The following is a 15,194-nucleotide window of genomic DNA, read 5'->3' as shown; positions in this document are numbered from 1 at the left end:
GCAGGGGGTTGTTAGACCTGAGAATGACATCCTGTTTGTGCCAATGTCATTTTTTAATGTTTTGTGCTAACTGACTAAAATGATGTCCAAGGGAAATGTCTGCACGATCTCAAAAGGTGCAAACTCATTCGACAAGTTCTTCTCCCGGTTGAAACCAGCAAAGCCGAAGAACTCTTTGTCTTAGGAACAACCGCATGGTTGGAAGTGAAAGCGATCTTCTGTGGAAATTATTGTGACGCTTTTTAAACGCGCCCGCGGTGGCCGGCCAGCGCACTCCGGTAGTGACGTCACAGTCTCATCGGCAAACATGGCGGCCACGCTGGGCAGAAGCTTCTTTGAGGTCTGCGCGTTTGAGCGGGAAGCCGTCCAAAGGTTTCGAGATGTCCAAATCAAACTCGGTAAAGTCAACGCACGCTTCTATTGTGTCCCGTTGAACACGTCCAACGTCCGGCAACAACTTAGTTGGACAAAAAGACATTCCGCCGACGGCACATGCTAACAGGAGCCAGCGGCCGATTGCGCTCTGCGCGCGCGTGTGTATGAATGGACCGCAACTTTAATCGTCGTGTTTAATTTTGTTGTGTACAAATTTGATGAAGTGACATCGGCATGTCCTTAAATACCTTAAACGTAAGTTCTACAATAGATATAAATCTTTGTGTATTTATAAATGAAATATTTAGACGAGACTGCCCCCCATAATGAGGCACTTTCAATACGGCAATATTGTGGCCATGGTGACATTTTTATTGTCAGCCAATCGGAGAAGGGCTTCCGAGAGCAGTGGAGGAGATTTGTCGGGAGATTTGGTGGCGTTTCCCGTTAAGACCTTTTTTTCGGCACTCCAAAAAGCCACGGCCTGATTTTCAACGTTTGTGTGATGTGCGCAGCTCCAGCGCCCGCTGCGGGAGCCGTGAAATTTCCAGATTCTGCCGGAGCCTTCCACTATGACAACGGCGGCGGTGACAAAGTGCACTCCATCACCAGCAACAGATTCATCTCATGGTCAGCGGCACTCACTTTACTTTTATCGGGATTTGCATTAAAATAAGATAACCTATATTTGTCCCACGCCGGGGAAATTTGCAGTCTACTGCAGCAAATGGCGGTGATGTTGTGAGCTAGCAGCCGTTTATTTTTGGAAGAATGCGGCGCCACGTAAATTATCTTCGGCTTTTCTCCTATAATGCTTCCCGTTTGCCGGGCGGGGCGGCCGTCAGGACCACTTCGGGCGACGCGGTGCAGCTGATGGAGCACTCGTTGGACGGCAACCTGCTGAACAACGCCGTCCGGCTGCGCTTCGCCCACTGCCAGGTGATGCCCGGAGGCGTGGCCGTGGCCGAGACCCCCAACAACGTGGTGGTCCTCGTCGCCACCAATCAGAGCGTCCACAGGATGCTGCTGCCGCACCCCAAGCGCATGTATCGCAGCGTAAGTCCTCTTACCGTTTCTCACGGCCGACATGACGTGCCGCACTCGCGTGTTGCAGTGCTCACGCCCCACGCGCGTCTTCCGCTCGTTCTTGTTCAGGACGTGGTGACGGAGCTTCACTTGCAGTCGGTGTTAACGGACGTGGGCAAGCTGAACTTGGAGGACGGGTGTCACGGCGCCGCCATCCCCGCCGCATTCTCCCCCGCCGGCGGCGCCGCGGGAGTGAGCGCCGCGTGGCTCACGCGGCACGGAGACGCCAACTACGCCTTAGCCTCGCCCGGGGGGGGCGTCGCGGTCGTCACCCTGCCCGCGCGCGCGACGCAAGGTGCGGCGTGCACGCCACCCGATGGCCGCGGTGCGCTGACGTCTCGGCGCGCGCGCGTATGTCACTTTGGTTGTCGCCGTGTGCCGACGCGCGCGCAGGCGAGGCCTTTGCGACGGAGCTGAAGACGAGCTGGTCGATGCGTCGTCTGTCGGTGTGGATCCCGAGCGCCATGCGCGGCGAGCAGAGCGCGTGGGACGGTGTGGCGAGCGTGGCGGCGCGAGAGCTGGACGACGACTCGCTGGTCTTGGCCGTGTGTCTGGACCACAAACTGCGCGTGTGGTCACTTCGGGTGAGAGGGCGACACACGCAAACGGCGGCGCGCAGGAGCAAATGATTTGGGTGCGTGTTCAGGATCAGGCGTGCCTGCTGGAGGCGGACATGTTGGACTACATGCCGCTGGTGTGGAAAGGCGCCGGGCGGTGTTCGGGCACGGGCCACCGCGTGCGCCTGACCTCTTGCGCGGCCTCCGGCCTGTGCCTGGCCGTGTACCTGGCGGCGCCCCGCATGGGCCAGTTTGTGGTACTGCAGCTGCTGGCCGACGACAACAACCGCTACAGCCTGGAGCACATCTCCTCGCTCTTCTGTGCTCAGGTAAGCGGAAGCCTCGTACGCGAGCGTCTCCCAAAAGTGAACGGCCGCAATGTTTGGCCGCAGGAGACGCCGGTGGACTTCGCGCTGACCGCCGGCGACGTTTGGGCCCTGTGGCTGGACGAAGAGAACAACGCCGTCGTCAAATGCATCAACTTTGAGCAGTCAGTCGAAAATGGCGCTAGGGCGCTCGCTCCTCCTCCCCGCGGCTAACGACTTCCTCTTTGCTTTTGGCAACTTCCTTTGTCCTGTGTGCCATTTCCTCCCTCCTCCTTGCGACCTCCCCTTTTCTGTCTTTTCGTGCTGAAGACTTTCTGTGACGAGCTGCTTCCCGGTTGCCATTTCCTCCTTCCGTTCTGTGACCCCCCCTCCTTCCTGTACGCGTTGTCTGCTACGGCCTTTCACGTCGTCTGGCAACAAATTGCCCCTTCCTTCCCGTCTGTGAAAAGGCGAGCGTTTGTTGTCGTTGGTCAGGAACGTGTCGGGGAAGTGGAATCAGGTGTTTGTCCAGCCTCGCTCGGAAGAGGAGGTCCACATCGGCGTGGATCAGGACCCCCGAGTGAGTCGTCCGTCCGTCAGTCAGTCGGCATCAAGTCGGACGCTTGCCGAAATAATGTGAGTTTCCGACGTGATGATTGGCAGGAAACCTACTTGGATGTCATCTTCTCGCCGCATCGCTTCACGGCGGCGGCCATCGTCAAAGCTCTGCGGGTGAGCGGCTGTTACCGTGGCAACGGGACGACCGGCGTTTGCGCGGGTGACCGTCTCCGTCTTGACCGGCGCCCTTGCCTTTGATCAGATCTTCCGGCGAGGTCCTGACGTCCTCCCGGACGTTTCGTGGGAGGGACTGAAGAAGGAAGTCACGCTGGCCGTGGAGAACGTGGTGAGCGTCCTCGTCGTCGTCGTCGTCGTCGTCGTCGTCATCGAGACGGTGAAGAGGAAAAGTTTCCCGTTAGCTTCGGAAGAGGAAAGATCTTTTGTCGTTTGCTTGTGCCTGTGGAATTTGACCACACTGGAATCTCGCAATTGAAATGGAGATGCAAAAACAGCCCCAATTTTTTTTACCCCCTAAAGAAACCTTGCACTCAACCGCATTGTAGTGTACCAAAAAAGAAAAAGCCAGTAATGCGGTGTGCCCCTGCCCCCCATTTAAAAAAAATGCTTTTGGCCTAACTGGCACATTACTGCCCCCAACAGGCAGCGTCCTTCCACTGCAAGGAAGCTTGATTCCATGCAGTGTGGCGGAAGAAAAAGTCGCGGCTTGAAGAATCGGCAAATTGAAACGAGGCTTCCTCGCAGCCTCGTTCTGAACGTTTGTTTGTGTTTGCGTCTCCAGCTCCAGAGCAGCGTGACGGAGTTTGAGTTTTCCCAGGAGGAATATCGCCACCTGCAGGTGCAATTCTGGTCCAAGTTGTACACATGCTGCCTTCAGTACCAGGAGGCTTTGGCCACGCCGCTCGCCATCAGCGTCAGTCCTCACAGTCACATGGCGTGCCTGCTCAAGAAGGTGCGCCACGCCCACGCCCGCGCTTTTTCCTTCCGCGCCTTTTCCTCATCAGGACGAGCGCGCTTTCCCCTTTTAGGGATTCGTTTCCTTCCTGCTGCCTTGTTTCGCCATCGACCATCTCTACCTGTCCTCTGACGAGCACTTCCTGTCCGAAGACGACGTGCCGCTCGCCGAGGGTAAGCCCCGGGCTCGTTCCTGCGTCTGCGCGTCTGTTTCCTGACATGCGCGCGCGTGTGTTCAGAATCGTCAGTAGGCGCGGATGTGGCCGCGCTGATGTCGTGTATGCGCGTGCTGAGGGACGGGGTCTCCTCAGAGATGGCGTCCGACATGGAGAGCGCGCTCCAACGCGCCGAGTCGCCCGAGAGGATCGCCAAGCTCATCCTGGACAAAATCCTGGCGCAGGACAAGTCGGTCGCCGGCCCCCACGCGCGCGCGGCCGTGTCGACATCATTGTGGTCACCGTGCGCGTGCGTGTACGTCTGTGCGCAGTCAAAACGTGGTGGAGGACATTCAGAACAAACTGCAGGACGTTTCCAACCCGACGGCGGCCATGTTGGTTCTGCTGACGGAGTTGGACCTCGAGACGGACTTGGACTACGGGGACGGTCCACTCTTACCGGGTACGGCCTCCCTCCTTGCCTGCCTTCCTTCCTTCCTTTCTTTCTTTCTTCCATTCTTACTTCTGTAGATTCCGAGAAGTCCAAATCGAACTCGAATTTATTTTCTTGCTGTCCTCTCATGTTTTTTTTTTTTGTTTGTTTGTTTGTTTTTTTTGACGTTGAGTTTTCAAGGATTCAAGGCCTTGCACTTTGCTCACAAATCAAGGATACAAAGCTCCAAAGACTTTTTGTTGTTGTATCAACACACATTTTCACATGGGGCACAAAAGAGAATTCCCAGAAGTTCCAAGTTCTACATTGAATGAAACTCCGTGAAATAGAAGTCATTTAAAAAACAAAAACAAACACAAAAAAAAGTTTACCGGTAGAAACTTCCATGGCAGTCAATGAGTTGACAGCATGAAGAACAATTGGCTCCTTTTAACTCATTCAGTACCAGCCAATTCCAGACCAAGTCTGAAAAGACGTTTAAAAACGTCTTTGGGAGTGAATGAGTTAAGCAGCTGCTCCGCATGAAGTGACTCTCGTGTGTGTGTGTGTGTGTGTGTGTTGTAGGTGCAAGCATGAGCGTGCGCGTGAGCGCGTCTCAGTTGTACTCGAGCGCCACCGCCGTGTCGCTGGTGTGCCAAGCGCTGAGTCATGTGAGCGCCACGCGGACGCTCCTTTGCAGGGACGCGCTGCTCCTCCTCAAGCTCTTCCTGCGCCTCGGCGAACACGTACGCCAACGCGCGCCGGCGTTTCCCCGCCTCAAAATCAGACGGGAAATGCGGAAGCTTTTGTGTCCGCGTGCGCCAGGTGTTGCCGGGCGGTGGGCCTCAGCTCCTTCAGATCCAGCAGGAAGTGATCCCGCGCACGTCCCAGCTCTTGTCGTCGTACTTCCTGCTCCGCCACCTCAGTCGGAGCGTCGGCGCGCAAGTTGCGGACGACGCCGCGTGAGTAGCCGCCGGCCCGCCAGGCCGGAGCCGCTTTTCCGCTTTTGACCTTTCACCTCCCGCCCCCTCCCCCCCTTGTTTCTCCAGAGACGCCAACCTGCAGCACCTCAGCGCCTTACACCTCAACGACACGCCCATCAACAGCGCCGCAGGTCGGCAACGGCGCAGCCTCCAACGCCGCGTGCGCACACGCCCTCCTGTCCATTTGAATGTGGGCGTTAACGTGTTTGTCCGCGCGTGTCCCAGCGGTGACTCGGCAGTCGACGGTGGAGATGTTCTACCAGAGTTGCGGGCGCAAGATTGCCGTCCGTCACGTCTTCTCCCAGAGTGCGGCGGCAGGCGGCCCCCCCGCCGCCCCCGCCTGGAACGACTCGATGGCCAACGTCGTGCAGCTGCTCGCTCAGCTGCTGTATCCTCACCGCTGTCGCCATGACGATGGGCCGCATGCGGGGCGCGTTGATGCAAACGGATGCCTTTTTGCGTACGCGTTGTCCTAACTTAACGCTCGCCTCGCAGCTGGCCCAGCAATTCCAGCTTCAGCTTCCCAGAATGCCTCATGGCCAACTGTCAGTACACTCAGCTGCAGGTCAGTGCGGCCGCGCCGGCGACCTGAAAAACGCGGCCCGATAATCGCAAAGCTGTCGTGACCGTGAGCGAGTGTCATTGTCGAACTGAACAATCGGCAAAATAAAATCTCTCTTCTCTGTGTATTCTTGCGTTTTGTCTGCGCAGGACTACGTGCGTCTGATTGCTCCGTGGTGCCAGGTCAACATCGGCTCTTGCCGTTTTATGTTAGCTCAATGCTACCTCGCCCATGGCGAGGGTCACAAGGTGAGCAAACGCACATGCGGCGAACCTCGAAGGTTTTCGGCGCGTCACGTCAACTCTCACCGCTTACCGACTTGCCGTCAGGCCTTGCAGTGCTTCCAAGAAGCCGCCACCGAGGTCGAGAAGGAAGAGTTCCTCGTGAGATTGACGGGAGCCGAGGACGACCGAGCTGCCGCGTGCTCGCCCGCGTTGCGCTACTACAACAAGGTTGGTGCCGACGCCGATGCGACTGCGAAAAGCGGCGTGCTGACGCCAACAGATGGCGCTTCGACAAAAACGTTGGTGCTAATGCTAACCGCTAACGGACTGCGTGCGTGCGTGTTTGTTTCAGGTGCTGCGTCTGCTGGAGGATGTCGGTCTACCGGAGCTTGTGATCCAGTTAGCAATGTTAGCGTTAGCTGAGGCCGTCAATGATGTCAGCAGTCAGGTGACCCCACACCTTCACAGACACACACACACACACACACAGAATGGGCGGGATCTTGAAGTCCAACTAGCACAATCCTCCATCCCCCTCAGAAGAAATATAAATAAAATTGTGCGCAGGCGGCCTTGTGGACCAGAATCTTCAAGCATCATTTGGACCTCGGACACAACAGTGAAGCTTACGAGGCTTTGATCCAGAACCCGGACTCCAGCATGTGAGTGCGCACATGTGTGTCACATGCGCGCACATGTGACACACACGCATGTGTGTTTGCGTGCAGGCAACTGGACTGCCTCCGTCAGCTGGTGGTGGTTCTATGTGAGCGAGCTCAGCTTCACGACTTGGTCCACTTCTCCTACGTCAACCTGCACGACGAGGTCGGGAAAAGCGAGCGCTTTTGACGAGACTCCCGTTGCTTTGGTCACGTGACCGTCAGCCCCGCCTCCTTCTCGTCCTTCCCTCCGTCTCATCAGGTGGTCGGAATCATCGAATCGCGGGCGAGAGGCGTCGACCTTCTCGCGCACAACTACTACGAACTCCTCTATGCCTTTCACATCAACCGACACAACTACAGGAAAGGTACGTGCGCACGCACGGCAGGCGCAAGCGGTGTTCACACGCATGCGAGCTGAATCGCTTTCTGTGTGTGTGTGTGTGTGTGTGTAGCGGGGACAGTGATGTTGGAGTTGGGTGTGCGTTTGGGGCGTGAAGTGTGCTCGGTGCGCGGCCTGAAGAAACAGGTCAACTGCTTCCTGGCCGCCATCAACTGTCTGCGCCTCATCCGGCCAGAGTACGCGTGGATGGTTCTGCCCGTCTCCGAGGTACGCTTGCACGCACGTCGCACGCACGACGGGCGCGACTCATGGAATTTTTTTGTTTGTTTTTGTTGCAGTCCGAGCATCCGGGAGCATCTCCCAAACGAAACTCTGACGGCGATTTTGTGGGCCCACCAGGTCAGACTTGACACCTGTCAATCAACACCAAGCGTGTTGTATCGGCACCAGACTCGTTGAACCGCCAACATCATTAGTCCGGCTTATGCTGCCGTTTTGTAGGATCGTTGAGCATTACACAGAGCGGGGGCGGGGGGGGGTTGTACTCATTGGGGAATGTTTCAGCCAATAAGAAGAAAGTTGGTTTTTTTTTAAAAAAAACATGTGTGATGTCACTTCCTGTGTGTCAGTCAAGCGCCAAGTGGACATTTTGGAGCTACGCGACCTGGAGAAAGAATTCATGATGGCGACCTGTCGACTGGCGCTGGTGCAACATCAGCCGCGGGCGGCCGCCGTCGTAGGTACGCAACGCCGCGACTCTTCGGTCCACGTCGTCCGACCGCCCCGCCGTTAAAGCGTGGCGCTTGCGTGCGCCCCCTTGTGTTCAGTCGGCACCAGTCCTTGTGAGTTGGTGCGCCTCCTGCTGGACGCCGGACTCTTCACGAGCGCCCGGCAATTGTGCGGCGTCTTCAAGCTGCCGCTGGCGCCCCTCTTCGACGCGCTGACCTTCAGGTGAGTCCTCGGGAATTCTTTTGTCACGACTATGCAACAGCAGTGGCTCCGCCCATAAATCCATTCTCGACCTCCGGTCACAGCGGCTTTGAAGCTGCATGACCAGCTCTGAAAAGGGGACCGCTTTGATGAGAATATCGTGGGTTTGTCACGCACGTGACCGCCATCTACCGGCAGGTGTGCCCAAAAATTAATTTTAATATTTTGTTTTGGTGTTTTGTTCTTTTTTTGAAGGAGGAAAAATAAAAAAAGTACAGATGCCAGTCCAGTGGTAGATGGACAAGCAGTATCGTGACGAGTAATAGTATTGTTGAAATGTGAAATTGGCGAACGAGTCGATGCTGTCGTGTGTCAAATAGCGGGCGACTGCTTTTACGTTGCGGTCAGGTGCATCAAGCTTCAGTTTGGTGGCGAGGAGGCTCAAAACGAGGCCTGGCTGTGGTTGGCGGCCAATCAGCTCTCGTCTGTGGTCAACACGAAAGAGTCCAGGTAAGGTCGGGACGCTTCACCTTGACTGGAGAATTCCCGCTCGTGACATCCCACTTTTGTTTGTTTGTTTGTAGCGCTGCAGATGAGGCGTGGCGCCTGCTGTCTTGGTTCCTTTCCGAGTTTCCGTCATCCAACGGGCTTCACCACCGCCAAGTTCTTGTTAAGCTGCTGTCGCACGGCGTCCCGCCACCCGATTGGCTCGTCAAGTCCTACAAAGTGCGCCCCACAAACGTGCCGTCGTCTTGTCAGCACAATTAACAGCAAATCCACTGCAAGACTGAACACTGATTTGGGAAAAGGTGTTGCTGCGGGTCCGATTGGATCTCATCGCTAATGTTTCATACAGTTGATCAGAATCTACTTTTGCAAACTTGGGTAGGGTGAAATGTGGCGGTCCAAAAAAAATGGTTCAGGTTCGCAATTTGACCCAAATTAAACATCCCGTTTATCGCCAGTGGACTTGATTATAATAAAGCTCTACTGGCCGGATTCCCCCAAAAGAGCATCAAACAGCTACAGCTCCCATATTGCGCAGCCACTGATCGGGATGTAGATGTGGTCGTATTGTGTCAATCCGACAAAGCTCCGTTCTTGCCCGACACAGGAAGTGGATGCGGCGGCTTTGCTGCGTCTCTATTTGAACTTCGACGTGCTGGACGCAGCGGCCGAGTTGGTGATCGAGTATGTGGACGCGCTGTTGGGACGCGGACACCAATACTTTGGGATCGAGGTAACGCTTGCCGCCACCGCAAAGCACCGTAACACTCTCGTCAGCGCACGCTAACGAGCATGAGAACACGTGCTCGTCGCCGATTGTTTTGCTTGCGTCAGCGGCCCACCCATCGTGACAAATACCGCATTTGTCGCTCAGAGGCCGCTATCGGCGCGCAATCCGTGCGTTTGGCTCCCGTACACGCCCATCGATCAGCTGATGGCGGCGCTCAAGGACACGCAGACCAACCGAGACGTGAGTCTTCCTCCTCTCGCCTCGCTTCCCGTTCCCGTGGAAGTGCTTTGTGTTGACGCCGCCGGCGTTTTGCTGCCGTTTCAGCTTTACAAGCGACTTGCTGACAAACTGGCCGACTATCACAAGATGGTGGAGAACGCCACCAGGATGGTGCTTGCCCGTCGTTAAACCTTTGACCTTGAAAGCTTTTGCATGTACATATCAATTTTTGTTACCTGATGAGAAAATAAATTGTATTATGAAAAATGAAGTGTTTTTTTTTTTGAGCACCTTTGCCAACTGGCCACACCGACACTTTTGCTTTCATTTGAAAGTTCGATCAGAGCTCGATTTGGCACACAAGCCGTTTGGCTGACTTTTGCCTTTGACTTGGCGAACTTGCAGCGCCATATGGCGGCACTTTGGCACACAGACGGCATTTGTTCCGAAAAAGAGACCGCAATCTGTTTTACTGCCACTCCCAGCTGAAGTCGAGCCAAAAAGCAGAGACGACTTTAAAACGAGGCCCCCGGCTGAACATTTGGTCCGCTAGCTTCATGCTATTGCTAATTCTAAACATCCAGACAAACGTTGCAGGCAGTATAACAGTGTAACAATTAATACGGGGAGCGGTTTGGCTCAGAATAACGCATAAATGAACGGATTGATGCCATTTACCTCCACTTAAATCCGAACACATGATTTGAAACGTGGGCACAGTCATTTCTGGAGGCGCCACCGTCAAATGCTTTGGATCTGTCCAGGTGGGAACGGGAAGCCCTCGAAACTTGAGGCCACCTTTCCTGACCCTTGGTTGGACGGATGATGTCATCGACTCAAGCGAGGCCAGATGAGGTGGTGAAGCCTTGCTTTGGAGAATTGTGTCCATGTTTCCAAATAAGATAAGATATGCTTTATTTGTCCCGCAATGGGGAAATTACAATCAGAATTCAGAAAGGAAAAACGCTGGGTAGGGAGAGCCGAGACAGAATTTTCAAACCTTAAGCCAACAAAGGAACCCAAACCGTAGTTTGAAACCTAACACTAGTCTAAAACGCTACTTTTGAAATCCTGACCGAAGTTTGAAAACCGACTTTGAAACTTAGCTGGAAACCTGAAGCCGAGATTGAAACTCTCCTTTAAATGGCGTTTGCAGCCCTGCTTTGAGTTTCTTCCAACTACGATTCCCTCCAAGCTCAGATACCACAGGAAAGTGCGAGGCAAAAACCAGAATCCCAAGACACCAACTACAAAGAAAAGATACTTTTAATGTGGCGCAATCAAAAAAGAAAGTCGTGTACCAGAAGTTGGAGCAGCATGAACAGAGCTGAATGGAATGCTTGCTTCAGTAATACTGATTTGTACCATAGAAGAAGAACAAAGTCACAAGGCGGCCGCGCTCTTGCTCGGCAGCTCAGTGCTGTTGTGGCGCGTCTTGCGCGAGGTGCCGTCGTCCCGCGGCCGCGCCTTCTGCAGGTTGGACATGGCGGCCGTGCGCTCAATGTCGATGAGGGCGTAGAGCTCGGTACGGCGCGTGGGCGTGCCGGGCGGCGGCGGCGAGGTGGGGGTGCGCGGCGTGTGCGGGTCGCTGCCGTCCGAGGCGCCCCGGTTGCCGCCCCCGTTGTCCGTCTCCACCTCGATGTAGTTGAGCGTCTTGGGCGCCTCCCCCGCGCCCGGCACCCGGCGGAAGTCAAAGTTGAAGACGGTGGGCCCGTCGGGGCGGCGCCGAGCCGTGTCGGGCCGGTGGGCGCTCAGCGGCGCCGTCACGTTCTCCGTGTTGACGTAGTTGTGCGAGGGCTCAAGGGCGGCCGACAGCGGGAGGGGGCAGCAGTGGGGCGGGTTGAAGCCGTTGAGCGACGGCGTCTTTAGGCCGCCGCCGGCCTCCTCGTCCTCCCAGCTGGACTTGCGCGCCTCCCACACGGGCGGCAGCGCCGGCAGGTTCTCGTAGTCCAGCAGTGCCGTGCGTCGCTGCGCCGAGTTGTTGACATTCTGCAGATCGGGGGTCAGCGGGGTCGGGCGGCGGCAGTGGGGCGCCGCGCCCAGATCGGCCGCCTCGCCGTTGCTCTCTCGAGTCTCTCCCGCCTCCCGCAGCCGGCGCTGGACCGGCGTGGGGCCCAGCACGAAGCGCGCGCCCTGAGGCTCCAGCAGCACCCGGGGCTCCGGCGGCGGCGTGCCGCCGCCCGCCCGCGGAGGGGGCGGAGGGGTGGGGGGTCGCTGGGCCTCCGAGGAGGTGGGGCTCTCGAGCAGCGGGGCGGTGCTTGGCGGGCTGGGCGGCTCCTCCAGCAGACGCGCCGTGTTCACGTACGTGTGCGCCTGAAAGCCGTCGCAGCGCTCGTCGGGCGGCGCCGGGGCGGCGGCGCGCGGCGCACCAACGCTCTCGTCGGCCACCAGCAGGGGGTGCGTGGACTCCTCGCCCACCGACGGCAGCCGGGTGCTGGCCACCGACGGGTGGCGGCTGGACGGGTGGGACGGGACGTCGCCTGCCGACGGAAGCCGCGACACGCCGTTGGGCACCGTCGGCACCGAGTATCCCAGGGCTGAAAAGCACGCGGGCAAGTGTTAGCCGGCGTCCCGCAACAAGTCGTTTTGCCGTCTTTGCTGTCGTGTGCGCGTCTACCCGCAGGCGAGAGCGCCGCCCCCTGGTGGCTGGCGTCCAGCACGGCTTCCTCCACGACGCTGATGCTGTGACTGTGCATGATTTCCTGCAGCATGTTGAAGATTTCCTCGGCCCGTGCGCACTTGAACGCAAAGATGCCTGGGTCGCATATAACAACACAAAGGCAACAAGGGCAGCCGTCACATACGGGATGGGCATCCACACGACACAAACGACCGCGGATGCCGGGCGAGCGTTCGGAAGTGAAAAATTGGAAGTTCTTCAAGCCCTGGAGTAGCAAAGCGCGCTCCCACTAGCACTGGCGCTCCGCGAGCCGCCTCGAGCGGTCGGTCAAAGAATCACAGAATTAAACCGAACTCAAATTTCCATTTCAATCAGAAAATACGATCAACCTGGACGAGTACGCAAAACCAAAACCTTCCGACGGCATTCAGAGCACAAAGGCACAATCGCACGCACACGCTACGCCCGAGTGAGGAGGAGGAAGCCGACAAAGGTCACCTTGTCCCGTCTGACAGCGGCGGCCGCTCTCGAAGGAGAAGAGGTTGGAGTCGTAACCATAGCGGCGCAGGCACAGGTACGGCCACCTGACGTCGTCGCGGCGATGCGTGTGCAGGACCAGCTCGCCGACAGTCAGCTCCATCACGCCGGCGCCCAGCTCGTTCCCATCGTCGTCCACGTTGATCACCTGCCGACCGATGGCCGCCGGGGCGCTCCGTTACGTCGGGAGCGAGGACTCCGCGTGCGCACCTCGACAATTTGCGCAGCGCGCTGGGCGAAAACCCCAAGAGATGAACCCACCTTGAATTTACTTTGATGATTATCTGCGATCAACTCTTTGTCTGGACAGCTTGAACAGCTACTACCCATGATGCCTTACTGCACCCACGTAGCTCGTCTGCGTGGGCAAAACAACATGAGAATACCGAACCCGTGTGACATCACCGTCCACGTCGCTCGCTTGAGGACTTACCTAAGGTCTTCCTCCATGGTTAGCGGCGCAATCGTCGGCACGCGAGCCTTTGTCACAGCAAGGATGAGGATGAGGATAAAGATGAAGATCAAAGCAGCTGCAGATTAAAATCAGAAGACAAACACAAAAAGGCTCGTGTTGAACATGTGAAACATTTGTAAACATCCGCGCTTACTTTGGAAAACATATTTGACAATTGTCGGATGGATGTTCCCGAGGAGAGTATTCGTCAATGGATGTGACAGATTCTTGTTGACTTTCAAACGTGGCTTGGAGCAGACGTGCGTGACGCCCATGGGTGCTGCGATCAGGACGTCCTCCGAAGCGCTGGGGAAAGGCGACTTTGATTTCTCGCCCTTTTCATGGAAAACTGCTTCTCACAACAAGACGTAGGTTGGAGCGGTTGTTGCCGTTTTGTTCCGGCTTCCGCTGTATTCATGTTAATTTACGCTAAATGTTGCGTTCGGCTTTGCCGCAGCTGCTGTCAAAGCGAGATGTAAATAAACATGTATCGCCTTGTATTTGACATCCAATTCACCCATTCGTGAATAAGAATTTAAAGAACGTCGAGTGTAATCCAAACAAGAAGGTTGCCATGTAATGATAAATATATCTTTTCAAATGAAGACACGGTAATGTTTTGGATTTAACTACCAATTATTTCAATCACGGATTAATCCTTCTATTTAATTATTTTTTGGTGGGGGGGGGCTAATTGATTAAGAGTTGCCCCCGTATTGGCATTTGCGCAATTAGTGCTCAATATTAAGTATAATAGAGTTGACAGTGATTAATCACGATACAGACAAACAATTTATTTTTTTTAAATCAAAAATACTTGATTTGTTCTGCTACAAACAGGATGTATTTTTAAAATCAATATATTCAATGACGGTGTATTAGGACGTTTAAAATAAAAAGCAGAGAAACCTAAGTTTGAACATGCTGCTTCGGTTTGCATTTGAACGAGTGCTTTTATAAAAGCATCATGTGAATCTTCGCTCTTTTTGTTGAACAACAACAAAAAAGAAAGACATGAAACGAAAACCTGTTCTTCCTGACAACCTCAGTTTGCCTTCGCGTTGCATCGAACGTACAAAAGTAGTTTACGGAAGCCGCAAAAGAATAATAACGAACAAAGTTGAAAAGACTGCAAAATGTGACAAGAGACCAGTTCGTTGAGGTCGGTTTGATGTTCGTTGGGGGGGAACTGTGTTGTGATGCCAGCTACTTATTAAGTTTGCTTGGTTAGCACGGCTAGGCTAACTTTCTGGCTAACGTACAGCTATGCTAACAGGGTAATTCCACAAGCACACAACAACGAGAAAAATAAGGAACGTCGGAAAAGAAAGACGAGCAAACTCACTGGACGACACCAACTGGAAGCCGACTGGATCCCTCCAAAGGCGGCGGAAGTCCTCGCGCTGCGTCCGGCCGAGCAGCTCCGACGGACGGTCGGCGTTAGCATTAGCACTAGTTACCTTAGCATTAGCATTGGAATCAGAATCAGCCCCCGCTGCTACACGAGATCTGCCGCCGCGTCCATCTTTCCCTTTCCTCCTCCACCAGAAAAAAAAACACACCACAAAACTTTGTCCCAAAGTCTTCCTAACGCTCGCTTTCGCGGACCTCAAGCGACGGAAAGCGTCTGGAATCCATCGAGAGGCGTCGGCGCTTCGCCGCCAACCGAGCGCGACGTTGACGCCGTAAGTGGGGTGAAAAAAAAAGAAAAAACAAAAAGAAAGAGAAAGTTTGCTGGCCTCTCCACTGTCGCTGCTACCCTGCTAGCTCGCTAGCTAGCTCGACCGTGGGGCTCAAAGTTGCCCCAAAACTTCCACTCGGCAGGAGTTGACCAGTCAAAAGCCAGCCTTGAGACAGCCAGCCAATCACGAGTCAGCCAACAGCAGGCTAGCCAATCACTCACCTGCCAAACACCACCTAAGCCAACCACGGGTGAAGCAGTCCCGAGCAAGCAGCTAGTAGCCAACCAGCTACCAGCTACCACC

At 55.4% G+C, this 15,194-nt stretch overlaps 2 protein-coding genes across 2 annotated transcripts; one reads left to right on the top strand and one right to left on the bottom strand.

Annotated features, from left to right (window-relative positions):
* The first annotated feature begins 289 nt into the window (after positions 1–289).
* nup160 (nucleoporin 160) lies at positions 290–9,869 on the top strand. The gene is made up of 34 exons (XM_086109807.1): positions 290–398; positions 891–1,005; positions 1,221–1,431; positions 1,531–1,756; positions 1,855–2,045; positions 2,108–2,347; positions 2,411–2,508; positions 2,819–2,903; positions 2,987–3,055; positions 3,144–3,227; positions 3,681–3,851; positions 3,928–4,027; positions 4,093–4,258; positions 4,341–4,471; positions 5,027–5,187; positions 5,267–5,403; positions 5,491–5,555; positions 5,650–5,812; positions 5,920–5,989; positions 6,136–6,234; positions 6,316–6,438; positions 6,563–6,658; positions 6,778–6,872; positions 6,939–7,035; positions 7,132–7,237; positions 7,325–7,479; positions 7,551–7,611; positions 7,842–7,952; positions 8,040–8,163; positions 8,551–8,652; positions 8,727–8,868; positions 9,257–9,382; positions 9,524–9,619; positions 9,704–9,869. The coding sequence occupies exons 1-34, from the start codon at positions 308–310 to the stop codon at positions 9,785–9,787; spliced, it is 4,191 nt and encodes a 1,396-aa protein (XP_085965933.1). The 5' UTR covers positions 290–307; the 3' UTR covers positions 9,788–9,869.
* A 977-nt stretch (positions 9,870–10,846) lies between these two features.
* Positions 10,847–15,093, bottom strand: frs2a (fibroblast growth factor receptor substrate 2a). The gene is made up of 6 exons (XM_086108983.1): positions 14,555–15,093; positions 13,189–13,285; positions 13,017–13,113; positions 12,717–12,903; positions 12,216–12,353; positions 10,847–12,135 (listed from the first exon to the last, which is right to left on the bottom strand). Exons 3-6 carry the CDS (start codon positions 13,083–13,085, stop codon positions 10,982–10,984), a joined length of 1,548 nt encoding a protein of 515 aa, XP_085965109.1. The 5' UTR covers positions 13,086–13,113; positions 13,189–13,285; positions 14,555–15,093; the 3' UTR covers positions 10,847–10,981.
* Positions 15,094–15,194: the final 101 nt, after the last annotated feature.

This window comes from Hippocampus guttulatus, chromosome 4 (genome assembly GCF_054856545.1).
Source record: "Hippocampus guttulatus isolate MCC_2025c chromosome 4, RoL_Hgut_1.0, whole genome shotgun sequence".
Taxonomy (NCBI): Eukaryota; Metazoa; Chordata; class Actinopteri; order Syngnathiformes; family Syngnathidae; genus Hippocampus; species Hippocampus guttulatus.
Note: the sequence above shows the minus strand (reverse complement) of the source record. Positions and strands in the feature narration are given on the sequence as shown.

Bases quoted from the DNA above. Each gene is read 5' to 3' on its own strand.
- frs2a (XM_086108983.1), bottom strand. From the start codon at position 13,085: ATGGGTAGTAGCTGTTCAAGCTGTCCAGACAAAGAGTTGATCGCAGAT. The intron at 12,354-12,716 runs GTGACCTTTGTC...TATGCGACCCAG, and splicing joins CCGCTGTCAGACGGGACAAG to GCATCTTTGCGTTCAAGTGC. The intron at 12,136-12,215 runs GTAGACGCGCAC...CGTGCTTTTCAG, and splicing joins GGCGGCGCTCTCGCCTGCGG to CCCTGGGATACTCGGTGCCG.
- nup160 (XM_086109807.1), top strand. From the start codon at position 308: ATGGCGGCCACGCTGGGCAGAAGCTTCTTTGAGGTCTGCGCGTTTGAG. The intron at 7,036-7,131 runs GTCGGGAAAAGC...CCGTCTCATCAG, and splicing joins ACGTCAACCTGCACGACGAG to GTGGTCGGAATCATCGAATC. The intron at 9,620-9,703 runs GTGAGTCTTCCT...CTGCCGTTTCAG, and splicing joins ACACGCAGACCAACCGAGAC to CTTTACAAGCGACTTGCTGA.